At 50.6% G+C, this 17,299-nt stretch overlaps 1 protein-coding gene across 2 annotated transcripts in view; it reads left to right on the top strand.

Annotated features, from left to right (window-relative positions):
• The window catches only part of DHX37 (DEAH-box helicase 37), a 536,866-nt gene that overhangs the window by 253,012 nt on the left and 266,555 nt on the right, over nucleotides 1-17,299 (top strand). For both annotated transcript variants that reach the window (XM_085634634.1, XM_085634635.1), the window contains exon 16: nucleotides 12,361-12,593. In XM_085634634.1, coding sequence (XP_085490760.1) covers nucleotides 12,361-12,593 — 233 coding nt within the window. The remainder of the gene's footprint in view (nucleotides 1-12,360; nucleotides 12,594-17,299) is intronic.

The raw sequence follows: 17,299 nt of genomic DNA, 5'->3' as shown, positions 1-17,299 counted from the left end.
GGTGTCCTTGAGTACTCGGGGTGGTGTCCTTGGGTACTCGGGGTGGTGTCCTTGGGTACTCGGGGTGGTGTCCTTGGGTACTCGGGGTGGTGTCCTTGGGTACTCGGGGTGGTGTCCTTGGGTACTCGGGGTGGTGTCCTTGGGTACTCGGGGTGGTGTCCTTAGGTACTCAGGGGTGGTGTCCTTGGGTACTCAGGGGTGGTGTCCTTGGTACTGGGTGGTGGTGTCCTTGGGTACTCAGGGGTGGTGTCCTTGGTACTGGGTGGTGGTGTCCTTGGGTACTGGGTGGTGGTGTCCTTGGGTACTGGGTGGTGGTGTCCTTGGTTACTAAGTGGTGGTGTCCTTGGGTACTGGGTGGTGGTGTCCTTGGTACTCAGTGGTGTTTTCCTTGGGTACTCGGTGGTGGTGTCTTTGGGTACTTGGTGGTGGTGTCCTTGGGTACTGGGTGGTGGTGTCCTTGGTACTCGGTGGTGGTGTCTTTGGGTACTGAGTGGTGGTGTCCTTGGGCACTAGGTGATTGTGTCCTTGGTGGTGGTGTCCTTGGTTACTGGGTGGTGGTGTCCTTGGGTACTGGGTGGTGGTGTCCTTGGGTACTGGGTGGTGGTGTCCTTGCGTACTCGGTGGTGGTGTCTTTGGGTACTCGGTGGTGGTGTCCTTGGGTACTGTGTGTTGGTGTCCTTGGGTACTGGGTGGTGGTGTCCTTGGGTACTCAGTGGTGGTGTCCTTGGTTACTCAGTGGTGGTGTCCTTGGTTACTCAGTGGTGGTGTCCTTGGTTACTCAGTGGTGGTGTCCTTGGTTACTCGGTGGTGGTGTCCTTGGTTACTCGGTGGTGGTGTCCTTGGTTACTCAGTGGTGGTGTCCTTGGGTACTCGGTGGTGGTGTCCTTGGGTACTCAGGGGTGGTGTACTTGTCACTGTTTTCAGGTTCACACCGTGCTTCTTTGTCAGAGTCTTCAGATACCTGCTAGTACTAATAGCATCCAGCAGGACAGCTGGTTCCTACACCCTGAGCAGTCTTTTAGCAGAGTGTGCTTTGTTGAATGTGATGCTACAAGCTGTGAGAAGCGAGGAGACAAGGATCCAAGGCAGCTGTGTGTTATGGACGTGGCATTGTGCATCGCGAGTGTAGTTTGTGCGTCAGTGTTGACGTGTGTAAGGTGATGGCACACAGGTGTTTTTTGGTGGTTGTTGTAGTGGATTATGTTACGGTTCAGTGTGATGGTTCCCGTTCCCACTGTGGCATCAGCCTCCAAGCCACGTTAGTTTGCCCATGCTGGCAGGATCAGACCAATCCTCCATGGATGCAAAGGATAACGTCCAATAGGAGGGTCCCACAGATCATTCAGTGAACCTATGCTCTGCCATTCCTTTTAAACCTGCCAGACCTCCTGCCCACATTGCAGCCTCCCTCAGAGTAGCAGTAATATATCGCAAAACTCCAGCTAATCCGGTATTCCTTGTTTGGCAATCTTAATTGAAAAAATAAGACGTTGTGTGGGGTGGAGTCTCACATATGGTCTATTCTGTGCATCATGCATGGGTACGCACATGCTTCTGCAAGTAGTGGGGAGGATCTGTGCAAGAAGGCGCTCGGCTTAGAGCAGCTTTGACTCTGTGGTGGTTGAGGATGATGCAAGGATAGAACGTGCCCCTGCCCTGCGGTGCACCTATCCACAGCTTATTGTTAATATGTCAGCAGTGCCCACATGTATGTGACATGGATGTGTCAAGTGTAAACACTAGTGATTCTCTTCCTCGCCTGTGTAAGCAGGGTTTCGCGGTCTGCAGTTAGAGGCAGGTAAATATAAGCTGTACCAGCGCGGTATCGTGTGAGGTTCAAAGTGTCCGCAGTCTGTGGTATATCCGCAGGTTCCCATTGGCAGCCATATCTTCATGTACAAGTAAGGGAAGTGATGCGACATGGATGGCCCTCTGTAATCTGCCTATATGCACTAATGCCAATCATTCTGCGTGCTGGTCTTGGAGTCCAGATTATGATCTTGGAGAAGTCCCCTCCTATTTATTTCCTCCTGCCTCCCATACCAAGCTTGGCAAGCGAAGGCCACACAGGCCTGGCTTGTGGGCATCTCACCTGCAATCTTTTCACTACGAGAAAGAATAATAAGGTTTCTCGGAAAATGTCCAGAGTGCACATACCCGCTCATCCCGCACATGTTGTGATGTGGCAGTTTTATAAAGTAATCCGTTCCCACTGGTTTCCTGCCACTCGAGGCACTGATTTTGAGATTGTAAAGGGAGCTTGAAAGGGCTTCTTTTGACAGGGTTAGACCCCGCTTTTTGCCTGGATAATGATGTGGTTTCGATTGTTGTGCACAGGGTCCCTGCCAACCAGTTCCCCTGTGGTAGTGCTTCTTTCCTAAAACTGTTCCACAATTGTCCCTTCGGCCCCCCTTTAAGTCCCTAGTAAATGGCACCCGGGTACCGAGGGCATTAGGACTGAAGAGGGTACCCCAGGGACCCCTCGCCTAGGCCATGCAGACTGCCACTGTAGCATACATGCTGTAGTGCAGACAGAAACGACAAAGTTGACATGGCACACTGCCTGTTTACCATGCCGACCAGCACTGTCTAAGCTAAGTCACCCCTCTAGCAGGCCTTACAAAGCCCTCAGGCAGGTGGCGCTATAGTTCAGATGTGAGCATATTTGCATGAGCAGATATGTCCCTACATTATTTAGGTATATTCCTTAATATCGTAAGTGCCAGGGAGGCCATAGAGAGTACATGGGCTGAAAACTCGACAGCTCGAGTTCCACAGCATCATGATGGCTTCTCTTAAAACAGGAGTGTTTGGTACCAAACTGCTCCTCTCAATAAACCCACACTGATGTCAGTGCAGTGTGGTATTTATTGAAACGTACCCCCCCTGCCCCCCACTCCCCACCAGCCTCTGCTGGTAGCTGCAGATGGCAACCCCCAGCCTCTGGTAGCCTACAGTCTAAACCCCCCCTTTGGGTGGGAGAACTGGCAGGAAATCTTAGAATAGGAGGTGTGCCCTCTTTCACCAACTCCACCCTTGAGGTGAAAGGAGGTAAAGTAAAGCATACTTTTCAGTGACCACCATCTTGAGGATGGTGAGACTTATCCAATCCGGGCTAAGGCTATACCCCCTACCACAGGAAGGTGGCATAATAGTGGGTGTAGACACCCCAGGTAAGGAACCCATTGGTCTCTACCTGCTACTCTCCTGTAACACCCCTAAATCTAGTATTTAGGTGGCTCCCCAAACCCTGAAAGTAGTTCTTGTCGACTTAAGAAAACAAAAGGACGAATAAGACACCATGTAGAGAAGGCTGACGACGTACACTGACTTGGCCCCAGCCCTACCGGCCTGTCTGCAGCTTCAAAGACCCTGCGAAGGAACAATGCCTGTCCTGTAGCCAGTGACCTCAACAACCCCTGGGAGCACTGCCTGCCTTTGAAAAAGACCATAACTCCAGTGGCTCTGTCCACAAGAAGCCAACACAAAGGACTCTGGTGCCCTCCGGAATCGCGATTCCTGATCACACTGCACCCGAAGGCTCTGGCCTGTGTCCAGAAGGCCCACTGATCCAGAAGAGGTTCCCCCGTGATCCTGAGTCCAAGTCCATTGTTGGCTGACCCCTCTTGGACTCCACAACGACACCAGAAGTATGAATCCAAAGGGTCACCCGGCTGTGACGGGCTCCGGTAAGAGAAATCTGAGCTCAAAGGACACCCCCGCACCCGAAGCCCCTGGGCCTTGGTTAGCTCGAACGATGGTGTCCCTACGACCCACAGCATCCCAACTTACCTCTGCTGTTGTCTTTCGTGCATTCTCCGGTTCAACGTCTGAAGCCTGTTTTCGAAACCAAGATCTCCTGTTCACTTGCATTGGCCACACAACACTGTGTTTGCACCCTGCATCCGGCCGCCCCTGTGCCGTTGCTCATGTATGTTTGCTGCTTCCTTGGGCCCCCCCCCCCCCCCAGGCTTGCCTTAACCTCCGAAGCATGAGCCGTGCAGCCGCTCTATTTACACACAAGCAGTGTCGTCGTCAAGCACCCTCAGTCTCCATTGAGTAACATTGGGCCCAACCTCCAGATTTACCTCTGTACCCGGCCGCCCCTGTGCCACTGGTGGTGCATGTTTAGTGCTGCCTTGTGCCCCCCTAGGCTTGCCTAAACCTCCCAAGCTTGAGCCCGTTACCTGCAAGTAGTGTGTCGTCAAGTACCCCAGTCTCCATTGAGTAACATTGGGCCCAACCTCCAGATTTGACCTCTGTACCCGGCCGCCCCTGTGCCACTGGTGGTGTATGTTTAGTGCTGCCTTGTGCCCCCCCTCCCCCCCTCCCTAGGCTTGCCTAAACCTCCCAAGCTTGAGACTTTCACCTGCTTTACTTACCTGCAAGCAGTGTGTCTTCAAGCGCCCCCAGTCTCCATTGGGTATCACAAGCCTAATTCTCAACTTTGACCCCAGTGCCGCTGGTGGTGCAGTGTTTGTGTTTACCTGAACCTTAGCCTCTCCTGACCCTGAAACCCGACTGGACTATAAGTTGGTTACTTACCTGCAAAACTGCATCATTGTTTCCCTCCATAGGTAAACGTTGCAAAGGCCGAAAATTGCACTAGGCGTCCACTTTTGAAACTGAAAAGAATTTCTGTATAAAAATGTACCTGCCTTTTTGTGAAGATCTCGGTTTGAAAATAAATCTAGAGCAACGCTTATTTTTCTAAGAGTGTGTGTATCTCCTTTTTCAGTGGTTTGATCCTTCTCGGTCATTGTGTGCAGAACAAATGTCTGACACTCCTCTGTGTTAGGCGTGAGGCTGCTCGCCCACACTACCACTAATAGAGCACTTTGGGTTTGCATTGGGCCCCGGACACTTCTGGGGGAATTACTGGACTCTGCACGGTGTAACCACCTAGTGGTATTCCATATTCAGATCCAGCTTCCTACAAAGGGGCAACAAATGTGACCTGAAAGAGGAAGCAAACACATATTTCAGTTGTTTTGAGAGTTCTGCAGATAGGCAGTGAGTCTCAAGGAGGAGGTCAGACTGTTTCAAAGAGGCGGATCTCACCTGGAGAAACCCCCGTGCTCTTGTTTGGGTTACAAATATGTGGAACTAGATGGACCTTTCTAGATCTCATGGCTTTAGCAGACCTGTCCAGTACCCGGCTCCTTGGAAGACCCTCCCTTCCAGAGTGGACAGCACCGATGAGGAGGAAGAGTTGATCAAACGACAAAGACAGCGAAAACAGACTCGAAGACAGAGCCCACTTTTATACCACACATCAGTGTTCGGAGAATTCAAGGTGAATTCGGAAAATGAATCTCAGAAAACCAAATAAAGAGGGGAGGTTGCATTGCCAAGGGTTCTGGTGTCTGATCTTTACTCTTGAAACAAAGTCTGCGAGTTCAGAGCCCCCGGAGCGCTCGCGAACCTCTGACCGTGTCCAAAGGAAGAAAGAGGTTAATCTCCCACTGTGGATACCTTCAGAATCCTCAGTGTGTTTGTACGAGCTTTGTGGGGGGCACCTATATAAAGTGTTCTTTACCCTCTTACAAGGTGTTTTGTGAACGCACAGCCCTGGATTGCGGGGGTGTCTGTTCTGGAGTTTACTCTGGGAGTGTCAGTGACCAGCGTTGGGCTCGTATCTTGTGCATGAGTTTGGAGTGAAAGCCAGTGAAGGTAGGATGTTTGCCGATAAGAGATGTGGCTGTGCTGCTGCCATACAGGCTATGACGCTGCCATACAGGTTATGACGCTGTCATACAGGTTATAACGCTGCCATACAGGTTATGGCGCTGTCATACAGGTTATGACGCTGTCATACAGGTTATGGCGCTGTCATACAGGTTATGGCGCTGCCATACAGGTTATGGCGCTGCCATACAGGTTATGACGCTGCCATACAGGTTATGACGCTGCCATACAGGTTATGACGCTGCCATACAGGTTATAACGCTGCCATACAGGTTATAACGCTGCCATACAGGTTATGGCGCTGCCATACAGGTTATGATGCTTCCAAATATCTACCATGTGATATTATAACCTGGGCGCAGTGGTACAGCTCTGTTCAGTAAGGATTATGGCCAGTACCTAGGCAGTTTCCTTACATTTTAATTCTAGTGGGGTTAGCAGAGTAAACCTTTTAAGAGCAGTACAGCACCTGGCAGCTAAAATAAAAACAAACTACTATGTGCGAGGAGAGAGTGGGGCTCACCGGTGTTTCACCCCCACCTCCCCCGAAAAAAAACCCACAAAAGCTTCCAAGGATGCCGATGTCCTGGGAAAGCTGCATGCCCTTTTGGACATAGGCTGGACATCCCTCAAGGCCTCAACACAAAACTGAAACCCACTCTCTGGAGCTCGTCTCTTGTTGCACCTTGTGTTACCGTCTCTCCACCAGGAGACAGTGAAGGGAGCCAATATTGTGTGCCAACGCGGTGTGACTTGGCAGGCACCATGTACTAGAATGTATTTTCCTTAGCAGTTTATATGTTGCTTCTAGCAGTAATTTTAAAGTAGTTACAACCGCCCCCCCCCCCCCCCGCCCCCCCATGGCAAGCATCATGGGTACACTGACAGTCTGGTAAACCTTTTGCAGTAGCTTCTTTTGTGAAACCAGACTGGTCATTGTGCCTAGCTTTGGGACTTGGCGCTTTATGCCAACACTTCCCAGAATGGCGGTGTCTGGAACTTGAGAGAGCTGGGCCCGTGTGAGGGGGCTGCATCTGATGGAAGCTTCTAACCAAAGACTCCTCGACTTGAGAATATCCCCTGATTCAGGAAGAGTTTCAAAGCAATGCTTCTGCGTGCCGGCAGGTGGCGCTGTGACTCCACATTCACTCCGTTCCCCCACATTCTAAGCACCGCCTCTGCGCTCACTCACTTCACCTCCTCACCTTTGTAAGTGAATCAGGAGCGCGCTCCCTGCATTCACCTCAGCTGAACGTTGCAGAGCCCGGGAGAAGGCTCAGACGTCCCGCTCCAAGTCTAGGCCTCGGACTCTAGGCCCCCCCAGTGTCTCGCCTCTGAAAGGTTGAAATGGGAGAGCTTCAGGGGTTCACTCAGTCCCTGCCGAGGAGTGAACCTGCACCCACCCCGGATGCACCCGAATCCCCCTGTCCGCAGGCGGCGTGAGAGAGTCAGGACTGTGTGCAGCCACAGTGCAGATGTTTGCACTCGTCCGGCTCCCTCCAGCGCCCCTTGGGACCCCAAAGATCCGCAGAGGATATTTCTGCCTCCTGGACCTGGTCTAAGACCGGTGCCAACTTCCACGCTAGTCCCATTTACATTGGCAGTGGCAATAGCGCCATCGGAGGAGGACACTGTCCCTCGAGTGCCTTGGGATCCACCGGATACTCTTCACTGACTGCCTGTCAGCATCTTTCCTTCAGGCATCCATAGGAGTCGACAACGAAACCCGACGCAAGTTCACACCTATGCACCCGCAGCCCGTGGCCTAGGTAACTTGGGTACTCCGGTGCTCATCAGGGTATTGACTATCCTAGTGTCTAGTTCTCAAGTCTCGACTTCCTAGCTACTCCAGAAGTGTCCTAAATCTTATTAATTCTGAACTGTACTATTTCTATCGATTATACGCATTACGTGTGAGTGTTTCCACTCTGCACCTGAATCCCGTGGGCCTCCCACTTCCTAACCTTTGGTAGTATAGTGTAGCCCCAGCGATGACCTAGGCCTATCTTATTTCCGTGACAGTGGTCCTTATACCACTTACTTAGTATATGGTTTGCGTGGCCCCTAGGGCCTAACTGTATTACTTACCTGTGTGACTTAATGTATGCATAAATAAGACTGTGTTGTACTTACCTCTAATCTCATAAAGAGTGCTGAGGGTTTGACTAGAATAAATACACTTTATTTTATATATATCTATTGTGGTGTCCTTTCTTTTGATATTCAAGGGATTGCATATGGTATAACAGCTGGCTTCACATGCCATTCTAAGACTGCTCTTGTCCATGCTACCACTAGGATAGCTGGTCTATAAGGTTGACTTTACAACCAATAAGGGTTGTTTGGACTGATACAAGGTGTACACTAGAATTAGTGACATCATATATCAGGCCAACTTCTCACACACGGTGGACATTAATTCTCCGCCTCGTATTTGGGGTAGCACTTCTTGTAGTGATGTCATCTTGAATTTTTGCGTCTTTATGAATTTGTTTAGGAATCTTAGGTCCAGGATGGGTCTTAGTGATTCGTCCACCTTTGGTACCAGGAAGTAGTTTGAGTACACTCCCTTGTTCCTTTCTCTGCATGGCACTGGTTCTATGGCCCTCTTTTTCAGTAGTTGAAGTGTCTCCTCCCTGAGTTGAGCGAGCTCTTGACCCGAGCGCTGCCTTCTCTTTGGTTTCTTGTTTGGAGGCCTTTTCTCTAACTCTATGCAGTATCCGTGCTGTATGACGTTGAGAACCCATTTGTCTGAGGTTATTTGTTGCCATTGTTGAAGGTAGAGGCCCAGTCTTCCGCCTACCGGTGTTGCATGCTCGTAGGCGCTTGTTTTGTGTAACCCCCTTGGTGTTCTTACATTGCGCTTCACCCTTTGGGGTATGCTGGGGGTGAGCGTCTTTTTGCGTGTGAAGTCACTTAGATGAGGGTTGGTCTCCCCCTCTCCTCCTTTGGCCACGTCCGTTTCCCCTCCCGCGAAAGGACTGGCCTCGAGGCTAGTACTGCCAGTTCTGCTTCTGCTGTCCCTGCTGGCTGTGACTGTCACCCTGCTGCCCTTGCTGGAATGTCTGGTGCGACGTACCCTGCTGGGTTCCTCCCCTTCCGTAGGGTCTCCGATTTGGGGTGCCTCTTCGCAACCCCCTGAATTGCAGGGCCCCCATGGATCTTGCCGTCTCATTTTCCTTTTACAGTTGTGTGAGCTTCTCGTCCACAGTTTCCCCGAACAGCGTTTCACCGTTGAAAGGGGTGTTCAGTATGTTGTTCTGAACTTCCTGCTTGAATCCAGAAATTCTGAGCCAAGCCTGTCTCCTTTCAGTGATCCCTATGGCCATCAGTCTGCTCGAAGTTTCCGCCCCGTCCAATGCAGTCTTAATGCATGAGTTGGCGATATTCTTCCCTTCCTTCACTAGATGGGAAGCCCTTTGACGGTACTCTTCTGGGAGATGCTTGACTAGTTCCCCCATCTCATCCCAATGCTGGTACTGGTGTCTGTTCAGTAGCGCGTTTGAGTTTGCCATGCGCCAGTGCATTGCGGCGTTTCCTTCTACCTTCCTTCCAGTGAGGTCCATCCTTCTGCTCTCCTTATCAGGAGGTGGGCCCGAGGTCGCTGGCACATTGGCTCTTTTCCTGGCCGTGGAAGCAATGATGGAGTCGGCAGTGACCGATCCCTTGATGTAAGGAGGATCCTGCGAGGAGTGCTTGTACTTCTTTTCCGTTCTGGGTGTGATGGACCGGCATGTTCCTGGGTCCTTAAACGCCCCCTTCCCTTGGTTCATCACGCTTTGGAGCATGGGGAGGAACTGGCTCCTCGTCTGGATGGGGAGCAGAGTTTCGAGTAGGAAGTCTGCTTTCGGCTTCTCCTCGTCCAATTTCACACCAAAGGCTGCTGCAGCACTCTTGACGACCATGTTGTAAGCCCCGATGTCGTCTGGCGGCGAAGGCCTCGAAGGATACGAGTCCACGGGCTCTTCGAGATTTTCGGCGTCGATGTCCTGCCATTCCAGCTCCTAAGTCGTCGACGGCGCCGAGCCGTAGAACAACTGCTGATCCTCTTCATCATCTTCTCCCTCATAGTAGGGGCCTTCTTCCTCCTCTTCAGGACCTCTCGACTGCTCTTCGGCGTCGAAATCTCCCTGTTCCTCGATCTCGACGACATCCGTTGACGGGGCCGTTGGGATTTTGTATTTTTTCGTTCTTTCATAGAACTCCTTCTTCCTCTGAAGGATGCTCTCCATCTCCGCCTCGAGCCTTCTCTTTTTCTTTTCCATGTCGGAGATGTGCTTGCGTCGACGCTGCCTTGTCTTTCGTCGCCGAACGTCCCACCTCGTGGGTCTGTTTCGACGAACTCTGTCTCTCGGCGGTCTTCGGCACCTGGGAGTCCTTCTAGAAGGATCCGCTCGGCCTTCTGTCCTTTAAACGACTGGCGAACGTCGAAATTTTCGGCGCCGGTGTTCCCTTCGAGGACTTTTGACTCATTTTTTCGAGAGTCACCTTCCGATTTTCGGGGCCCTTTTGGTGGTTTTGTACTCGACGTGTCTCTTACCTCATCAGGCGTTTTCTTATCGGTCTCTGTGACCGTGAAGACATCAGGTCCCTCGGCGATGTTGTCTTCATCGTCGGTGGAGAGGCCCAGATCGTACAGTGACGGGGCCTTACCCTTGCCTTCCATGCTGAAGTTGGCTCTCCTCTGTCATTCTCTCACCCGGAGTGTCTTCGGCGCGAAAGCGGAACAGGCGTTGCAGTCCTTGCTCTCGTGGTCGATCGGCAGGCAAAGGTTGCAGACCGGATGTTGGTCCTTCTGTGCGTACTTGTGGTGGCAGTCAGGGCAGAACAAAATGGTGTCTTGTCCATTGCGCTCAGAGCCTCTGAGTGCGCATTTTCCTATGGGCGTAGAAGAATTTCGAGTATCCCCTCCTTCTTCGTCGTCCCGGCTGTAATACCTTTCTCTCTGTAGTCTTCTAAAAGTTCTCCTTTGATGAAACTCGCGTATTTTCCTTCTTCCTTCGTCTAAAACTCTGGAGCTTCTCGATGACGATCCAGACCCAACGGCGGAAAAAAGAATCTGAAGATGGCGCCCCAAAGGTGGGACTTCCGCAGGAAGCACGACGACGTCACGAGAGGTGCACCAAATGGTGGGACGGCAACGCCCACCTGGGCTACGAAAAAAAACCCCAAAAATCAAAAGAAAGACTACGAATCCGGACCCAACCACCAGATCGCGGACTTTGCCTGCTGCGGAGGAAGGTGTTCACATCTCCAGCAGGTTGGATAGTGAATCTATATACCAAGGCCAGGGACTTCAAAGCCCCTTCTGCCTTTCGTATGCAACCCTGTCTTCCCCCAGACCTGGGAGATGCCACCCTCTTCCCTGAGGCGCATTTGGCCCCAGGACAGGTGGAAAATTAGTTCTGCTAGGAGGTGTGGTGCACTACTAGGCCAGCCACACCCCTAAGGTGGGCTGCCTGATGTGCCCCACGAAAGAAGGATTCCACCTTCTTGATTTACGTGGAATTAGAAACTCTGGGACAGGGTTATGCCCACTCCCCACAGGAAGTGGTCCTAAAGTTGGTGTAGTGACCCCAAGGGTAAGAAGCCCATTGGCTACTACCATTCACTCCACTTAACACCCCTAAATTCAGTATTTAGATGGTACTCTGACAGCAGGAACTCAGATTTGTCTGACTGAAAAAAGTAGAGAACACAGAAGAGCCAAAAAAGCGAGAACTGCGGACTGCTGGTAAAGTGGCAAAGTGACCCACGTCTGGGCATACCATGCCAACTTAGGGGGAACAAGGCAAACACTAGCCTGGCTGATGAGGGGTGTTACCCCGAAACCGGTCCCAAGATGCTTGTTTCCAGTCCAGGAAAGACTTGGCTTGGCAGTTCAGTCTGGACTGTTCCCATGAGGCACAGGGTCCAGACTGATTTGCATGTGGCTGGGTCTGAACTGGGGTGGCGAAGTTAGCTAAAGAAAGGTGATGGATTAAACCCAGGTCTGTGACTGGGGGCGAGTGTCTGAACAGTTTCAGCACTCCGTCTATCATCTCCTTGTGTTTGCTATGTTCACCCTAAGTTGGCAGGGTATGCCCAGACGTGGGTCCCATGCTCACTTTGCCACTGGATTCAAGCTAGCCTGGCTGATGAAGGGTGTTACCCAGAAACCAGCCCCAGGATGCTTGTTTCCGGTCCTGCGAAGACATGGCTTGGCAGTTCGGGCTGGACTGTTTCCAATGGGTGCAGGGTCAAGACTGATTTGCATATAGCTGGGTCTGAACTGAGGTGGCGAAGTGAGCTAAAGAATGATGATTGATTCAACCCAGATCTGTGACTGGGGGTGAGTGTCTAAAAAGTTTCAGCACTCCGTCCATCATCTCCTTGTGTTTGCAAGGTAATATTGCAGCCTTTTACATCCAAACAAATGATCTGTGAGGTCATTTGTTTCCCTATAAAAGCTGAACTAGAGCAGTAGTGGCAGAGGGTCGACTCCTGGGCAGCTTCTACTGGTCTGCAGTTGACCCAAACCGATTGTTACAGGTAGATGGTGTTCATTTTTTGGTGCTCAAAATAAGGACTCCAGCAAAGTGTAGCTCATGTATTGAGATTTACATTTGACTATCTGTTGACTATGTAATTAATGTATGATAGGTAATTTGCATAAATATTCTGTTTTCTCAGGTCTTCAGACCAGCGCCAGAGGGGACCAGGCTTTGCGTTGTAGCCACGAATGTTGCTGAAACCTCACTGACCATCCCTGGCATCAAATACGTGGTTGACTCTGGAAGGGTGAAAAAGCGCTTCTATGACAAAGTGACGGGGGTTTCATCTTTTAAAGTCACATGGACTTCTCAGGCTTCTGCCAATCAGAGGGCAGGGAGAGCTGGCCGCACTGAGCCCGGGCACTGTTACAGGTAAGTGGCCAGAGATTCTTTTCTGGACAGATGCACACAGTTTTTCTGCTTCAATGCTAATTTTTTTAAGTACATGCAAGTTTCAGTTTGCTGATGTGTCCTTGCGCTGCAGGGATTGGCATAGTTGGGTATGGTAATAAAATCTTACTTTTGGGGTTAAAAACCATAGAAATTCACTGACAAAACAAACAAAGGTTAAAGTGATCTTATTGTAAGGTAGAGTAATAACCTCTTACAGTCTCTTCCCCCCATACACTGACTCAACTTAATTGCTTACTACTGAACTGCAGGTCAGCCAGCAAACACTCCGATATCTTCGACCACATCCAACACAATGAGATGGACATCCTCATCCTCACGGACACTTGGCTCAATCCCTCGTCCACTCATATCCTAGACCTCCTGGTGCCCCCTACCCGTGACATAACTCGACTAGACAGAGCTTTGAAGCTGGGAGGTGGCCTAGCCTGTATACATCGTAGCACTCTCGCAGTATCCCTCTCGGAGTCTTCTACGCCATCATCTTGCGAATACCTTTGTCTCAACATCTCCAGTAACAACCGCCCGGTGTGCAAACTACACACATTCGATCACCCCCCTGGGGACAACTTCCCCTTCATCGAACAATTAATGGAAATCATCTCTGGCAATGCCGATTCCTTTCTGTCCCACATCTACCTCGGTGATTTCAACCTTCACGGGTCTAACCCTAATTGCCAAGCGGTAACATGCCTCAAATCTTTCTTGAGTGATCGCGAGCTGATTCAACATTGTGACCAGCCAACCCATAATAAAGGAGAAATTCTGGCCCTTATCCTCACCAAAGGACACACCATCACAATGGATACCATCACCCCTTGTGATTGGTCCGACCACCACAGCATCTTCTTCCATATTAACATTGTGGTGTCTCTAAGGAAGGGTTAACCAACGAAATCGAAGATTTGGAAAAGGGACCTCAGGGATATCAACGCAGCTGATCTTGCAAACCAATGTAACTTTGCCCTCTCTTCCCTAGTTGACATTTCAGAGGCTCACGTACTCACTGATTTCTACAACTCTACCATCTCTAGCATCATGGATTCCATTGCTCCACTCCAACAAAAAAATGCCTCCTCAAAAATATCCAAACCATGGTTCAACGGCAACCTAATCTCGGAACGTTGCAACCTTAGGGCAATCGAACGATCCTGGAGATCCAATCCATCCTCGGACCAGCTGATAATCCTTAGATCGGTAAGGAGCTCCTATAACAAATCAAGAGAGCTAAGGAGGACTATTTCAGATCCCAACTCAATCAAGCCGCAAATCACCCCAAGAAACTTTTTGAACTGGTTAAACAACAATGGGTTGAAGCACCAAACCGCCCTGACTCTGAAGTCACCACTCCCTCATGTGAGGATCTGGCTGCCTTCTTCACTGAGTAATCTAGGCTCATCAATATTGATTTGGAGACCAGGCGGTCTCTACTGCTGTCAAATGGGACTGCGTCCCCCCCGGCCCTATTAGACAAGATCGAACCGATGAGTATGGGCATCAAGAACAATGCCTTCTGGAACACCTTTACCCCCTCAGTGAAAGAGACATTAATAAGGTTCTACAGAGTATTAACCCATCTAATCACATCAGTGACCCGCTGCCACCTTCCATCTTCAAAGAACTCAAAGATGTCATCTCTCCCATCTGGACAAAGATTGTCAATGCGTCTGTCACAAGGCACAATCCCGGAGTGCCTAAAAGCAGCTCAGGTAACACCTATTCTAAAAAAAACTACAGCAGACAGCACTGACCTCAACAACTTCCGCCCTATTGCTAACATCCCCACACTAGCCAAACTCCTAGAAAAATGCGTCCAATTGCAACTCTGTGCTCACATCGAAAATTTCAATCTCCTGGACCAACATCAATCTGTCTTTCGCAGTGGGCACAAAACCGAATTGGCTCTCACTCACGTTATGGATGACATTTTAAAAATGCTTGACCAAAATGAATCGTGCCTCCTTATCCTCCTGGACCTTACCTCTGCGTTTGATACTGTTAATCACAAAAACCTCCTATTCATTCTAGAGCATGGGATGGGCCTCTCTGGTACGGTGTTGCAATGGTTCTCGTCCTTCCTCCATCACAGATCCCAAAGAGTGAAGGCGAACCACTCTCTCTCCCAGCCATCACCAGTATCCATGAGGGTTTCCCAAGGGTCCACACTATCTCCCATACTCTTCAACCTGGTCTTGGAACCATTAGCTAATGCTCTAAATTCCATGGACATTCTCTTCCATATGTTTGCGGATGACACCTAACTTTATCTGAGAGTCTCCTCCCCTGACGACATCATTTGACTCAACACTACCCTTTTGACTACTCTAACCTGGTTAACTGAGAACCACCTCCTGCTCAACACTTCCAAAACAGAATTCCTTCTCATTTCTCCTCTGAATCACACTCCTAAGTTAGACCTCTCGATGAACCACCTCACCGCCTTCAACTGCTCCCTCCTCATTATTGACGCAGCTAAATCTCTCGGAATCACCCTGGACAAGCACTTGAACATGAAGACTCATATTAGCAATGTTTGCAAGGGAGCTAACCACCTGATGAGGACACTCAGGAATCTCAAACCTTTCATCCCACAAGCTGACTTCAAGCAAGTGGTGCAAGAGCTAGTTTTGTCGAGGCTAGACTATGGCAGTGCTACGCTCTGTGGTCTCCCCAAATATACCTTGGCCCCACTAAGGGCCTCATTCAATGCGGTGACCAGATTGGTCACGGGTACCAAAAGAAATGCGCACTTCTCCCCAGTCTTAAAATCACTAAACTGGCTACCCTACGAAGCAAGAATACAGCTAAAAATTGCCTGCTTATCACACACATCCCTCCCTTTGAAAACACCCAGTTATCTAGCGCAAAAGCTGGAGCTCTCCGGAGGGGGTAGACCCTCTAGGAGTGCTTACTCCCTCCTCCTGAAACCTCAGATCTTTCGCAAAAGGAGAACGTGTCACCGAACCTTCTTCGGCTCCGCTCCGAAAATCTGGAACTCTCTCCCACCAGAAATACAGAGAATCTCCTCCAAGGTGACTTTCAAAGTGGAAGTAAAAAGATTCCCTATGAACAAGTTCCTACCTTGATATCACTCGGGATCATGTTCGCGCTATACAAAACGTTATAAATAAATCAATAAATGTTACTTTACATTTAAAAAAACTAGCAAATTCAGTGAAGAAACAATTATTAAAGTGAGGTATAGTTATGTGAGAATGCCAGTTAGAACATAACATGTTAAACTGAAAAAGACACTGAAATTCACCAGTTCAAGTCAAGTCAAAGATATGTTTATTTAGATCATAATCTTTAAACAATACAAAACAATTAGTGTAATTTAAAATAAATTCATATCAATCGCACCGGCAATTTTACCGATTAAATATTCAGACCTAGTCCACCGCTTTTGCGGACCTGGGGCGCCTCCTCCTTGACCTTCCGGGGGGGCTTCTGGTGGTTGGGGGGGATTTCAATGCGGTGGTTTCTGGGACTCTGGATCGTCACCCCCCTAGGGACCTCCCCCGGGCGCAGGCGTGGCTGTCCGGCCTCTTAGATACATTGGGATTGGTGGACTGCTGGCGCTTAAAACATCCCATGCAGCTGCAATACACCTTCCATTCGGGTGCCCATGGTAGCCTCTCGCGGCTTGACCATATCCTTGTCCCTGCGGCCTATGCTGGGAGGGTGGGAGAGGTGCGCCATCTGGCGCGGGGTATTTCAGATCACTCCCCGCTCCTGTTGCACTTTGGTGTCCTCCCGAGGGGGGAGGGCAGGGTAGCTCCAATCAATGCCTGGTACCTGCGCGACCCCACTATTCGTGCTGACCTGATTAAATCCTTGCAGCGGTATTTTGAGGAGAATGTGGGGTCTGTCCCTTCGGCTATCTCCCTCTGGGAGGCCTTCAAGACAGTTATTAGGGGGGAGGCCCTCTCCTTCATATCCCATGCCCGGAGGCGCGAGCAGGAGGAGGTGACCCGAGTGGAGGCCGAAATTACTGAACTAGAGGGTGATTTGGGGAGTGGGGTGACGGATGCTGCACTGCATGTTCTACACCTTAAGCAAGCGGCCTATAGGGCCCTCGTCACGGAGGCAGCCAGGGGCCTCAGTAGAGAGCAACAGGGGCGACTGTATGATGTGGGTGATAAGGCTGGTAAATTGATTGCGTGGTTGGATAAAAAGGAGAGAGCGAGTCGTGTGGTTCCGCTGATTGAGAGGATGGATGGTGTACGCGTCACCGAGCCAGAAGACATTGTCTCTTGCTTCGCGGATTATTTCCGCGAGGTGTATTCCCCGGTTTCTCCCTGCTCGGAGGCGGACTCTCATGCCCTGCTTCGAGATATCGCGCTGCCCTCCCTTTCGGTGGAGGACAGGGAGTCGTTGGATGCTGCTCCCACCTCGGACGAAATTGCCCTCGCTATACGCTCGGTCGCATCTGGCAAGGCCATGGGCCCGAACGGCATCCCTATCGAGTTGTATAAGCTGCGACCGGACGTACTGGCACCCCACCTCCGCGCGATGTTCCTGGCGGCCCACTCGCGGGGCTCCCTCCCGCCGGGCCAACGTCTGGCTACAATCGTGGTGATCCACAAGGAGGGGAAACCCCGAGACCGGGTTACCTCCTATCGGCCTATCTCGCTCTTGAATGCGGAGCCCAAAATCCTTGCCAA

This window comes from Triturus cristatus, chromosome 11 (genome assembly GCF_964204655.1).
Source record: "Triturus cristatus chromosome 11, aTriCri1.1, whole genome shotgun sequence".
Classification (NCBI taxonomy): Eukaryota; Metazoa; Chordata; class Amphibia; order Caudata; family Salamandridae; genus Triturus; species Triturus cristatus.
Note: the sequence above shows the minus strand (reverse complement) of the source record. Positions and strands in the feature narration are given on the sequence as shown.